This window comes from Salmo salar, chromosome 19 (genome assembly GCF_965601325.2).
Source record: "Salmo salar chromosome 19, fSalSal1, whole genome shotgun sequence".
Lineage (NCBI taxonomy): Eukaryota > Metazoa > Chordata > Actinopteri > Salmoniformes > Salmonidae > Salmo > Salmo salar.
This window is the reverse complement of record NC_138309.1, coordinates 81,769,079-81,783,193: the sequence shown is the minus strand read 5'-3', so window position 1 is coordinate 81,783,193 and position 14,115 is coordinate 81,769,079. Positions and strand designations below refer to the sequence as shown.

The 14,115-nt window shown below is 45.5% G+C and overlaps 1 protein-coding gene across 9 annotated transcripts in view; it reads left to right on the top strand.

The window, feature by feature from the left end:
* Window positions 1–12,554, top strand: part of LOC106579667 (uncharacterized) — a 136,749-nt gene extending 124,195 nt beyond the window's left edge. For 5 of the 9 annotated variants that reach the window (XM_045702769.2, XM_045702773.2, XM_045702775.2 and 2 more), the window contains 6 exons: window positions 208–270; window positions 5,733–5,825; window positions 6,979–7,060; window positions 7,295–7,437; window positions 11,780–11,975; window positions 12,387–12,554. In XM_045702769.2, the coding sequence (XP_045558725.2) occupies window positions 208–270; window positions 5,733–5,825; window positions 6,979–7,060; window positions 7,295–7,437; window positions 11,780–11,975; window positions 12,387–12,391 (582 nt within the window). In that variant the 3' untranslated portion in view covers window positions 12,392–12,554. The remainder of the gene's footprint in view (window positions 1–207; window positions 271–5,732; window positions 5,826–6,978; window positions 7,061–7,294; window positions 7,438–11,779; window positions 11,976–12,386) is intronic. The other 4 variants (XM_014159800.3, XM_045702770.2, XM_045702774.2 and 1 more) reach the window with 4 other exon arrangements.
* Window positions 12,555–14,115: the final 1,561 nt, after the last annotated feature.

The window sequence follows — 14,115 nt, the reverse complement described above, 5'->3', positions numbered from 1 at the left end:
ATGTGCCCAGAAACACAGGCATGCATGTTCTCTGAAATAAACGCAGCCCTGCTGTTTTGGATACATCCTCAAAATAGAGGAGGTAGTCCTGCAGCCCCCTCTCCTCCCTCTCCTCCCTCCCTCCCTCCCTCCCTCCCTCCCTCCCTCCACCCCTCCGTTGGTTTTCCTGTGTGTACTATTGACCCAAGGTGGGCCTTGTCTCCCCAGGTCTCTGGCAGGAGCGACGCCCTGGGCCAAGGCTCCTCCTCCAAAGAGACCAGCCAGGCCAAAGTGAGTTCACCCCCATCTCTCACCCCCATCTCTCTTACCCTCTGTTTACTACCCTCTGTTTACTACCCTCTGTTTACTACTCTCTGTTTACTACCCTCTGTTTACTACCCTCTGTTTACTACCCTCTGTTTACTACTCTCTCTTACCCTCTGTTTACTACCCTCTGTTTACGACCCTCTGTTTACTACCGTCTCTCTTACTCTGTTTACGTCTCTCTTACTCTGTTTACGACCCTCTGTTTACGACCCTCTGTTTACGACCCTCTGTATACTACCCTCTGTTTACTACCCTCTGTTTACTACCCTCTGTATACTACCCTCTGTATACTACCCTCTGTTTACTACCCTCTGTTTACTACCCTCTGTATACTACCCTCTGTATACTACCCTCTGTATACTACCCTCTGTTTACTACCCTCTGTTTACTACCCTCTGTTTACTACTCTCTCTCTTACTCTGTTTACTACCCTCTGTTTACTACCCTCTGTTTACTACCCTCTGTTTAATACCCTCTGTTTACTACCCTCTGTTTAATACCCTCTGTTTACTACCCTCTGTTTACTACTCTCTGTTTACTACCCTCTGTTTACTACCCTCTGTTTACTACCCTCTCTCTTTATTTGTCTCTATCCTATTGTCATTGTCTTCTAAAGTGTCTGTTCATATCTCCTCCATTCTTCCCCAAGCTGTTCATATCTCCTCCATTCTTCCCCAAGCTGTTCATATCTCCTCCATTCTTCCCCAAGCTGTTCATATCTCCTCCATTCTTCCCCAAGCTGTTCATATCTCCTCCATTCTTCCCCAAGCTGTTCATATCTCCTCCATTCTTCCCCAAGCTGTTCATATCGCCTCCATTCTTCCCCAAGCTGTTCATATCGCCTCCATTCTTCCCCAAGCTGTTCATATCTCCTCCATTCTTCCCCAAGCTGTTCATATCTCCTCCATTCTTCCCCAAGCTGTTCATATCTCCTCCATTCTTCCCCAAGCTGTTCATATCTCCTCCATTCTTCCCCAAGCTGTTCATATCTCCTCCATTCTTCCCCAAGCTGTTCATATCTCCTCCATTCTTCCCCAAGCTGTTCATATCTCCTCCATTCTTCCCCAAGCTGTTCATATCTCCTCCATTCTTCCCCAAGCTGTTCATATCTCCTCCATTCTTCCCCAAGCTGTTCATATCTCCTCCATTCTTCCCCAAGCTGTTCATATCTCCTCCATTCTTCCCCAAGCTGTTCATATCTCCTCCATTCTTCCCCAAGCTGTTCATATCTCCTCCATTCTTCCCCAAGCTGTTCATATCTCCTCCATTCTTCCCCAAGCTGTTCATATCTCCTCCATTCTTCCCCAAGCTGTTCATATCTCCTCCATTCTTCCCCAAGCTGTTCATATCGCCTCCATTCTTCCCCAAGCTGTTCATATCTCCTCCATTCTTCCCCAAGCTGTTCATATCTCCTCCATTCTTCCCCAAGCTGTTCATATCTCCGCCCTCTGTTTGTTATTGAAAACATTGCGGTTTTACAGTTTTTTTGTTGTTGCCACATTTCATTCTTCACACACATAAACACATGCACTCCCTCATTCTCTTATTGTCACTCATTCACTGCATGGACTGACGGACTGCTGTCTAAAAGTAGATGAACAAGTGACTGACCGACCGACTGACACTGTTCCTGAGTTTTCCATTGTGAGAATGAAGCCTGAAAAGAGAGTCTGATTCACTGTCAAATGACTCACTGGTGTGACCTCACAGTGGACTACGCACCAATGTGTTTACAGCCAGACAGCTCTCACAGTGGACTACACACCAGTGTGTTTACAGCCAGACAGCTCTCACAGTGGACTACACACCAATGTGTTTACAGCCAGACAGCTCTCACAGTGGACTACACACCAGTGTGTTTACAGCCAGACAGCTCTCACAGTGGACTACACACCAGTGTGTTTACAGCCAGACAGCTCTCACAGTGGACTACACACCAGTGTGTTTACAGCCAGACAGCTCTCACAGTGGACTACACACCAGTGTGTTTACAGCCAGACAGCTCTCACAGTGGACTACACACCAGTGTGTTTACAGCCAGACAGCTCTCACAGTGGACTTCACACCAGTGTGTTTACAGCCAGACAGCTCTCACAGTGGACTACACACCAGTGTGTTTACAGCCAGACAGCTCTCACAGTGGACTTCACACCAGTGTGTTTACAGCCAGACAGCTCTCACAGTGGACTTCACACCAGTGTGTTTACAGCCAGACAGCTCTCACAGTGGACTTCACACCAGTGTGTTTACAGCCAGACAGCTCTCACAGTGGACTACACACCAGTGTGTTTACAGCCAGACAGCTCTCACAGTGGACTTCACACCAGTGTGTTTACAGCCAGACAGCTCTCACAGTGGACTTCACACCAGTGTGTTTACAGCCAGACAGCTCTCACAGTGGACTTCACACCAGTGTGTTTACAGCCAGACAGCTCTCACAGTGGACTTCACACCAGTGTGTTTACAGCCAGACAGCGCTCATCTTTCTGGAGTTTCTATTATCAACGTGAGATTTCGTGGCAGCGAACCACAGCAAAGAAACAAGTGTTTAAAATACAACCATTCTGATTCATGTTGTATTTTAGTGAGTGATTATTGAGATATGGATGAATGGTAAATGGGATACCAGATCGGATGGCGTACCCTTGGAGGGGAGAAACGCATCCCTGGTAGACTCCTCACAGGACTTCATACAGTAACGCAAGGCTCAAACCAGAGCCAGAGAGCCGGGAGTCCATATTGACAATGTTGCTTGACAGCAATGCAAATATATATCCTGAATGATGGTTTTAACATGAGCCTGCCATAGTGTTAAATGCCCTGAGACAGGGTCGTTACTGAGGGCTGTTCTAAGTCATTAAGTCATTATGTGTTTCTGAGTTCTGCTCAGTCACACTACTAAATCTCCCAAATTCCCACAATGATACCCACCAGACTCCTATGGCTGTCAAGGATCTGAGCTTAAACCTCTTACTGCTTAGTGTGTGTTTTTGTTTAACTATCTTTGTGGGTACCAGAATTCCTCACTAGAATAGTAAAACAAGGAACATTTGGACAAGTGGGGACATTTTTCCAGCCCCCACGAGGCAAAAAAAGCTATTTTAGGCTTAGGGGTTAGGTTTAGTTACAATTAAGGTTAGGGTTAGAATTAAGGTTAGGATTAGGATTTACGGCTAGGGTTAGGGTCAGGTGTAGTTTTAGGGTTAGGGTCAGGTGTAGTTTTAGGGTTAGGGTCAGGTGTAGTTTTAGGGTTAGGGTTAGGTGTAGTTTTAGGGTTAGGGTTAGGGTTAGGTGTAGTTTTAGGGTCAGGTGTAGTGTTAGGGTTAGGGTTAGGGTCAGGTGTAGTTTTAGGGTTAGGGTCAGGTGTAGTGTTAGGGTTAGGGTCAGGGTCAGGTGTAGTTTTAGGGTTAGGGTTAGGTGTAGTTTTAGGGTCAGGTGTAGTTTGTAGTTTTAGGGTTAGGGTCAGGTGTAGTTTTAGGGTCAGGTGTAGTTTGTAGTTTTAGAGTTAGGGTTAGGTGTAGTTTTAGGGTCAGGTGTAGTTTTAGGGCTAGGGTTAGGGTCAGGTGTAGTTTTAGGGTCAGGTGTAGTTTGTAGTTTTAGGGTTAGGGTCAGGTGTAGTTTTAGGGTTAGGTGTAGTTTGTAGTTTTAGAGTTAGGGTCAGGTGTAGTTTTAGGGTCAGGGTCAGGGTCAGGTGTAGTTTTAGGGTCAGGGTCAGGGTCAGGTGTAGTTTTAGGGTCAGGTGTATTTTGTAGTTCTAGGGTTAGGGTCAGGTGTATTTTTAGGGTCAGGGTCAGGTGTAGTTTTTAGGGTCAGGTGTAGTTTTAGGGTTAGGTGTAGTTTTAGGGTTAGGGTCAGGTGTAGTTTTAGGGTTAGGGTCAGGTGTAGTTTTAGGGTTAGGGTCAGGTGTAGTTTTCGGGTTTGGGGTTCAGTGGGGACATTTTGCCAGTCCCCACGAGAAAAAATGCTATATTCGGCTTAGGGGTTAGGTTTAGGGTTAGAATCAAGGTTGGGTTTAGGGTTAGGTTTAGGGTTACGGTTAGAATCAAGGTTGGGTTTAGGGTTAGGTTTAGGGTTACGGTTAGAATCAAGGTTGGGTTTAGGGTTAGGTTTAGGGTTACGGTTAGAATCAAGGTTGGGTTTAGGGTTAGGTTTAGGGTTACGGTTAGAATCAAGGTTGGGTTTAGGGTTAGGTTTAGGGTTACGGTTAGAATCAAGGTTAGGTTTAGGGTTACGGTTAGAATCAAGGTTAGGTTTAGGGTTACGGTTAGAATCAAGGTTAGGTTTAGGGTTACGGTTAGAATCAAGGTTAGGTTTAGGGTTACGGTTAGAATCAAGGTTAGGGCTAGGAGATACGGTAAGGTATAGTTTTAGGTTTAGGGTTACAATTAAGGTTAGGGTTAGATTTAGGGTTACGGGTTAGGGAAAATAGGATTTTGGATGGGAATCAATTATTTGGTCCCCATAAGGATAGGTCTGTGTGTGTGTGTGTGTGTGTGTGTGTGTGTGTGTGTGTGTGTGTGTGTGTGTGTGTGTGTGTGTGTGTGTGTGTGTGTGTGTGTGTGTGTGTGTGTGTGTGTGTGTGTGTGTGTGTGTGTGTTTTTCCTTTGCTTCACTGTCAGCACAAGGGTGGGTGCAGTGATTTCTAACAAAAATGTCTAGTGAACAGTATGAAGTTTTGTCATGTTCCTGTCTAAATCTAAGTAGTGGGTTCGTAGTACTAATTTCATATTGTCACACTGTGATTATCGGTCTATGTGCTAGCAAGTATGAATGTCTCAATATGGCTGGATATCATCAGAGTGACTATTAAACAAACAGTGACTTACGCCATCCACTTAAGACCATTAAAAGATCAAATCAAATCAAATTGTATTTGTCACATACGCCGAATACAGCAGGTGAAGACAATCATTTCGCTACACCCGCAATAACATCTGCTAATCACGTGTATGTGACCAATAAAATATGATTTGACCTTACTGTGAAACGCTTACTTACAAGCCCTTAACCAACAATGCGGTACATAGCAATATGCATAGCAATATACATAGCAATATACATAGCAATATACATAGCAATATACATAGCAATATACATAGCAATATCACCACAGTTCCTGTAATTAGCACTCGTAACAACACAAGTAGGTTAGCAACAATATACAATACATAACAGGAGGAACCATCACTATCATAATACAATCCCATTTAAAGATGGGCCTGTTTCAATACTGCGGCAATTGAGCATTCTCAAAGGGCAGGTGTGGATGTGGGACCCGCATGTGTGACTTAACAGACCTCTCTGTGTGTGGCCTCTAGATGTTTTCTGCACACTTCTCTTCCTTCCTCGTCACAGCACTATCCCTCTAACCCTAACCCCCACGGTGACCCTACTCTTCCTCTCTGCCTGCTCTGCTGTGTTTGTAGGTTCAGATAGTCTCCAAAAAGCTGGACTTCAGCCACGTCACCTCACGCTTGGGTTCCAAGGACAATATCAAGCATGTTCCTGGTGGAGGGAAGGTTAGTACCGGATTGCAGCTTAGCTTCAATGGCCCCCAACCACCCACACGACCGACCGCATGTCATGACCAATAAATACCTCGAGGGGTTTTATTTATTAGTCTGCTGAATCCTCCACTGGAACAGGTCTGAGACAGGCTGAACTAGACTGGTACAAAAAAGAATAACTCCCGCCCGTTTATTGTAGACTTTTCGGTTGGAGACCTTTTTCAAGAACCTGACTCAAATGATCTGAGTCACTGTCCTACAATTGACAATTATTTTCAGGATTCTGTTCTAGTCTACGAAATGCTACGGTGCTGCCCCCTTTTGGCACTGGCACGTCATTGCCTGAACGCATTCCTCTGAAACATGACCCGCCTAACCACGCCCCTTAACATCCGCCAGCTTAACCTAGAAGCAAGCCGTACCAATGTGTCGGAGGAAACACCGTTCAACTGGCGACTGGGGTCAGCCTGCAGGCACCCGGCCCGCCACAAGGAGTCACTAGAGCGCGATGAGCCAAGTAAAGCCCCACCGGCCAAACCGTCCCCTAACCCGAACAACGCTGAGCCAATTGTGCGCCGTCCTATGGGACTCCCAGCCACGGCCGGTTGTGGCACAGCCCGGGAATGAACCCGGGTCTGTAGTAACGCCTTTAGCACTACGATGCAGTGCCTTAGACTGCTGCTCCACGCCGGAGGCCCAGAGACACGTCACTCAATCACAGTTGTTTTCTTTCTGTTGTTTTTGGGCCTTGGCGACAAGTGGCTGTTGTGTGATATTTTTTTTCAGCCAGCATGGTAGCTCTAGCTAGCCCTCCTCCGTAGTGCCTGCTACTGCCCTTGGCTTTGACTTCCCCTGTCTCTGTCTCTCTAACTCACTCAACACCAAACACCACCCTTACCTGTCTGACCTCTGATCTGCACAGACGCTCAACTCTGATTGGCTCTCCATGCATATTTCCTCCTTTGATTGGTTGTGCTCTTATTGCTACTGTATGCGCTGGAGACATTGGTAGAAGGGGCAGTACTTTTCCCAAGAACAGATGGCTGATGATCAAGCTAAATAGATTCAACTGCATGGCGAAGAAGATGGCTGCCATGGCTCTTTGACCGATTTTCATGAAGGACCTCTTCAGTGTGTGTAACTGGGTCTGTTGTATGGTTTGCAGGTTCAGATACTCAACAAAAAGGTGGACTTAAGCAAAGTGACATCAAAGTGTGGTTCCAAGGCCAACATCAAACACAAGCCTGGTAAGGTCCTCTTGGGTAGACCTGTTGAGTTGTCATCATGTATGTACACAGTAATTCATGTATCTCTATGTGTTTGATTGACCACAGCACCTTACTGTCATTATATTCTCAACTCTATACAAGTATTGATAGATGAAATCCAAAAGTAATCAAGGAACATTCAAACATGACTACCAAAGATGATTCTAAAGATTAAACAAAACATCCATAATCACTAACTGATATATTCCTCAGACCTATGCAGTGACTGTGTGTGTCCTGTAGGGGGCGGCGATGTGAAGATCGAGTCCCAGAAAGTGAACTTCAAGGATAAGGCTAAGTCCAAAGTGGGTTCAATGGACAACCTGTGTCACGAGCCCGGCGGTGGCAACATTGAGGTGAGGTCACCAGACAAAGGAGCCTCATACTGAGTAACTTTGTACTCCTACTTACATACACATTACAGTTTAGTCTCGTACGTCTGAGATGTTCAGCCTAGTTTACTCTCGTACGTCTGAGGTGTTCAGCCTGGTTTAGTCTCGTACGTCTGAGGTGTTCAGCCTGGTTTAGTCTCGTACGTCTGAGGTGTTCAGCCTGGTTTAGTCTCGTACGTCTGAGGTGTTCAAGGTGTTCAGCCTGGTTTAGTCTCGTACGTCTGAGGTGTTCAGCCTGGTTTAGTCTCGTACGTCTGAGGTGTTCAGCCTGGTTTAGTCTCGTACGTCTGAGATGTTCAGCCTGGTTTAGTCTCGTACGTCTGAGGTGTTCAGCCTGGTTTAGTCTCGTACGTCTGAGATGTTCAGCCTGGTTTAGTCTCGTACGTCTGAGGTGTTCAGCCTGGTTTACTCTCGTACGTCTGAGGTGTTCAGCCTGGTTTACTCTCGTACGTCTGAGGTGTTCAGCCTGGTTTAGTCTCGTACGTCTGAGGTGTTCAGCCTGGTTTACTCTCGTACGTCTGAGGTGTTCAGCCTGGTTTACTCTCGTACGTCTGAGGTGTTCAGCCTGGTTTACTCTCGTACGTCTGAGGTGTTCAGCCTAGTTTAGTCTGGTGCGTCTGCTGCATGTCAGATGTTCAGCCTGTATCAAATGTCATAGTCGAGATAACAACTTGGAAATGTGATCTCCACAATGATAGCATTCTGAAAAACATTTAAGGGAAGATAGCCAAGATAGCACTTACCGTACCTGTGCCATTGGCTATCTGTATTTTGGCCCTGTTTACTGACCGATGGTCAAGCCACGTTATTACAATACACTGTGGACAATACCGGCTGTGGAAAGTGTCGCTCCCCACTGTTTTGTTTGTTTGTTTGTTTGTTTGTTTGTGTGTGAGACACAGAGAGACATAGAGAGAGAGACACAGAGAGACATAGAGAGAGAGACAGAAAGAGAGAGAAAGAAAGTGAGAGAGAGAGAAAGTGAGAGAGAGAGAAAGTGAGAGAGACAAAGACAGAGAGAGAGACATAGAGAGAGAGACATAGAGAGAGAGACATTGAGAGAGACAGAAAGAGAGAGAGAGACAGAGAGAGACAGAGAGAGAGAGAGACAGAGAGAGAGAGAGAGACATAGAGAGAGAGAGAAAGTGAGAGAGAGAGAGAAAGTGAGAGAGAGAGAGAGAGAGAAAGTGAGAGAGACAAAGACATAGAGAGAGAGACATAGAGAGAGACAGAAAGAGAGAGAGAGACAGAAAGAGAGAGAAAGTGAGACAGACAGAAAGAGAGAGACAGAGGGAGAGAGAGAAATAAAAATCAGCAATGGAGGGGAAAGCATTGCGTTTAGTTTCTCTGTACTCTTTCCTCACTGTGTTCATAACAACACTTGAAGACGCTGGGAGGTGTTTTACTCATGACGGTTGGCAGCATGGCTCTCTCTTCCTGTGGCACCTCGAGAATCTGCCTCCCTCCTCCCCCGTTTCTCCTCCTTGGAGATGTGGGAAGACTGGACCTTCAGGCATAGCAGTTCTAGTCTGAGCAACAGAGAAAGACCGGGGGATGGAAGGAGGGAGTTGTGGTGGAGGAGAGCGAGAAGAGGAGGGGGATGTGTACCCTACAGTGGGGAGATGAGGGGGGAATGAGGGTCAGACACAGACTGATTGCCCCATAAGAGGACATGTGTGAGGGGAGTGAGGATGACCAAGAGGAGAGGCTGGTAGTACAGGAAGGAACTACTATGGCTCCTCTCCTAGGGACACTCCATCTTTTTTACAACCATCTAGGTGGGTAGAGGATGTCTGTGCATCAGCCAGTCCTATCTAGTGTGATGTCGCCTGTCCCCTCAGCCTATCACAGTCCATATTATCAGTCACGTGACCACCATCTCAATGGCTGCACCATTCATCTCCTCTGGCACTGGGAATGAACTTGATCTTTCTACAATGCATAGAGAGTACATACAGTGCCTTGCAAAACTATTCGGCCCCCTTGAACTTTTCGACCTTTTGCCACATTTCAGGCTTCAAACATAAAGATATAAAACTGTAATTTTTTGTGAAGAATCAACAACAAGTGGGACACAATCATGAAGTGGAACGAAATTTATTGGATATTTCAAACTTTTTTAACAACAAAAAACTGAAAAATTGGGCGTGCAAAATTATTCAGCCCCCTTAAGTTAATACTTTGTAGCGCCACCTTTTGCTGCGATTACAGCTGTAAGTCGCTTGGGGTATGTCTCTATCAGTTTTGCACATCGAGAGACTGAAATGTTTGCCCATTCCTCCTTGCAAAACAGCTCGAGCTCAGTGAGGTTGAATGGAGAGCGTTTGTGAACAGCAGTTTTCAGTTCTTTCCACAGATTCTCGATTGGATTCAGGTCTGGACTTTGACTTGGCCATTCTAACACCTGGATATGTTTATTTGTGAACCATTCCATTGTAGATTTTGCTTTATGTTTTGGATCATTGTCTTGTTGGAAGACAAATCTCCGTCCCAGTCTCAGGTCTTTTGCAGACTCCATCAGGTTTTCTTCCAGAATGGTCCCGTATTTGGCTCCATCCATCTTCCCATCAATTTTAACCATCTTCCCTGCCCCTGCTGAAGAAAAGCAGGCCCAAACCATGATACTGCCACCACCATGTTTGACAGTGGGGATGAGCTGTGTTCAGGGTGATGAGCTGTGTTGCTTTTACGCCAAACATAACGTTTTGCATTGTTGCCAAAAAGTTCGATTTTGGTTTCATCTGACCAAAGCACCTTCTTCCACATGTTTGGTGTGTCTCCCAGGTGGCTAGTGGCAAACTTTAAACGACACTTTTTATGGATATCTTTAAGAAATGGCTTTCTTCTTGCCACTCTTCCATAAAGGCCAGATTTGTGCAGTGTACGACTGATTGTTGTCCTATGGACAGAGTCTCCCACCTCAGCTGTAGATCTCTGCAGTTCATCCAGAGTGATCATGGGCTTCTTGGCTGCATCTCTGATCAGTCTTCTCCTTGTATGAGCTGAAAGTTTAGAGGGACGGCCGGGTCTTCGTAGATTTGCAGTGGTCTGATACTCCTTCCATTTCAATATTATCGATTGCACAGTGCTCCTTGGGATGTTTAAAGCTTGGGAAAAGTATCCAAATCCGGCTTTAAACTTCTCCACAACAGTATCTCGGACCTGCCTGGTGTGTTCCTTGTTCTTCATGATGCTCTCTGCGCTTTAAACGGACCTCTGAGACTATCACAGAGCAGGTGCATTTATACGGAGACTTGATTACACACAGGTGGATTAAATGTATCATCATTAGTCATTTAGGTCAACATTGGATCATTCAGAGATCCTCACTGAACTTCTGGAGAGAGTTTTCTGCACTGAAAGTAAAGAGGCTGAATAATTTTGCACGGACAATTTTTCAGTTTTTTATTTGTTAAAAAAGTTTGAAATATCCAATAAATTTCATTCCACTTCATAATTGTGTCCCACTTGTTGTTGATTCTTCACAAAAAAATTACAGTTTTATATCTTTATGTTTGAAGCCTGAAATGTGGCAAAAGGTCGAAAAGTTCAAGGGGGCCGAATACTTTCGCAAGGCACTGTAGTTGATAATAAACACACACAACAGGACATGTTCTCAGTTGGTCCTCCATCACATTCTTTAGGATTTCATCTTATCAAAACTTGTATACAGTTGAGAGTATAATGACAGTAAGGTACTATAGGTCTATTTCAGAGATGTTGTAGTATGCCTGCACATACCTATCATCTTACACAACACTTGACCAGTCCATGTTTACATCATAGTTGTTCTGGTACTCTCTGTGGTTTCGGTAGGAACATTTCCTTTGAATGAAAATGGTGGAAAAAAACTCAAGGGTTTAATGGGTTTGAAATATATTGAAATGCAAACACATTTACCAAACCATCTAAATTCCCCTGGATTTTGTCATTGATCCCTTCCATTGTAGTCTTTTTGTGAAATAGAGACACATGATTTATGGACTCTGACATACCGTACTCCTAAACGCCAGTCTAAAGATTCCGATTATTAATATTCTGATTGTTAAATATAGCTGAAGGTTATATTCCTCATCTAATATTTTTTTATTTAATATAAGCTCTTTATTTTCCACTTGATTTGATACCGTTAAACCACTCACCCTGGTACTGCAATAGCTTTAATGAGTTTCTTACCATTTGAAGACAACGTCAGTGCCTGCCATGTTTTCTCTGAGTACTCTTTTTGTTATTATCCTACTGTACACACACTGAAACCCCTGTTCCATTGCCCCAACTGACACCCTGCCACTGTGTTCGTTTCTAGGCTGAGGGAGCCCAGGAGATAGCAGAGGGGAATGAGGTTCCCCCCAGTGATACCCCGGTTCCAGCCACGGTGCCAGGACAGGCAAGCAGCCCCTCCCAGGAGAATGGGGTAAAGGAGGACGCCCCCTGCCAGGGCCTCCATGACCCCCAGGGCCTCCATGACCCCCAGGGCCTGGACTCAAGCATCCCTGAGACAAGTAAGTGGAGAGGGGATGTCTTGTCTGGAGAGGGGCCTTTTGAAGTTAGGATACAAAAGGAGCAGAGAGGGTCATTATTTAATTTCTACATGAAGTCCCTGACCTCCACATTACCTTTGACTTCTTATTCTACAGGCTTCTAATTCTTCTTTGTGTTATCCCTCTACCCTCTTCATCTCAACATCTCCTGTCCCACACTCCTCTCATCTCTCACCTTCTCTCCTCTCTCTCTTCTCTCTCTCTCTCTTCTTTTCTCCTCCCTCTCCTCTCTTCTTCTTTCCTCTCTTCTCTCCTCTCTTCTCTCTTCTTCTCTCCTCTCTTCTCTATCCTTCTCTCCTCTCTCTCTTCTCTCCTTCCATCCTCTCTCTCCTCTCTCCCCTTCTCTCCTCTTTCCTTTTCTTCCTGCTACAGATTGAGTCTTTCAAGCTCAACTTCTGCGAGAACGCCTGCTCTCGCACGGATCACGGCGCTGACATCATAACCTGGCCAGCCCCAGACAACAGCCCCTCACACCTGCAACCCAGTGTCTCTCTCAATGACTTCCTGACCTCCGCCGGCTACCCCTGCTGCCCCCAGCCCCCTCCCTCTTCCCCCCGCCAGGGGCAACGGCACACTAGCAGGACTCAGATCATGACCCTCAACCCCACACCCCAGTTCCAAACACCTCTCCCTTCTTATGCTCTCATTCATGTATCATGTTATTACGCCTACCCTGCCCTACCTACCTACTGTCCTGTTCCCATTGGCTGAGCTGACATTGTACATACAGTAGACCAAGCTTCAGGCAGGGTGGGATATCAATGGGAGGGGAACGGAGGCTTGCCATGTTCTCTCTGATTTGTCTGGTTGTGCTAATCTTGTATTAATGTGCTCGGAGGACTTTCCTAGGATCATGGTTTTCCGTTGGTCACTCTGATCAGGTGATGGGAGGGGCGATGGGCTGTTTTGTATATGAACCTTTTCCTTCCTGGCTTTCTGACAACAGCGCTCATTTTAGATCATGTTTCCTGGTCTCTACAAGAGCAGAACATGGCAGTCGCAGCATACAGTAGCAGACGCCAGTCATGTCCAGTATTACAGTACGTACTAGTGGCGTTTTAGTGAGAGCATAATCTACCAGGCAACAGCGGCCTTGAACAAACCCGTTTGCTTCATACAGACACCCCCATAGACACTACCCAATGGGAAACCCTCCTAGACTTACCTGTGGGTTACGTACGCAGAGTAATATGTGTGTAGCACCCCTTTACTTGTGAGCATGTAGGGCTGCCGTGTGTTCCCAATAACCATCGACTCACTCGCTGGCTCACCCCCCTCCTGTCTTTCTTCACTGTCCATCATCAGAGCATTTGAAACTAGTAGACTGTTTGAACAGTAGACTATTTAACTCTCTTTAATCTCTGTGTTTGTGATGGTGTGTTTGAGTGAATTCTGCTGTAACAATGAGTTGTGGTGTTCTGTTTACTTTGTCTCGACTTTGGTTTATTTTCCTCATCTGTTTTGGTAGAAGGTTTTTCTCATCGTTTCCTTTGTATTCTTTCTCGTACAAGCAATACGCTGGATGGTCTATTTACCGTTAGGACTCAGAAAGCTTCTTGAATACACGCAAACATTTTTTTTTTCTTCTTGAAACAAAGGCACACAGTCATGAAGATGCAACACTGTTTAGGGCTTTGAGACCGAGGAAGCATGTCGGGAATGTGAGGAGGGAGATGAAGACAAAGACGGATAAAACGGAGAGACAACGAACACTGAGGCGTAGTGAAAGACATGTCCACTTCAGTGTGTTAAAACAACAATGTGATGGCAGTGGAACATTCCATGTTCAGAACCGTTTGTGCATATAATATGCGCAAACTGTTCTGAACATTGAATGTTCCACTGTCAGAATAGTAGTCTGGGAAAGTTCAAGAAAGTAGAGTTTGGAAGCTTTTATTTTGAATACAGTACAAGGGACTTATGTGAAGATGAATTATTTGAAGGCAAAGGGTCTTGTCTTGTATGTGCCTCCTGTCCTGTTTACCTGAAACTGGGATGGAACTCGGGCTGGAAACTCAAGCTGATGGACCCTTGTCCCTGGAGAGCAACAGACCCGTCAAGGCGCCTGGTGGCTCTGTAGTCTGATTAAGATTTACAAGAA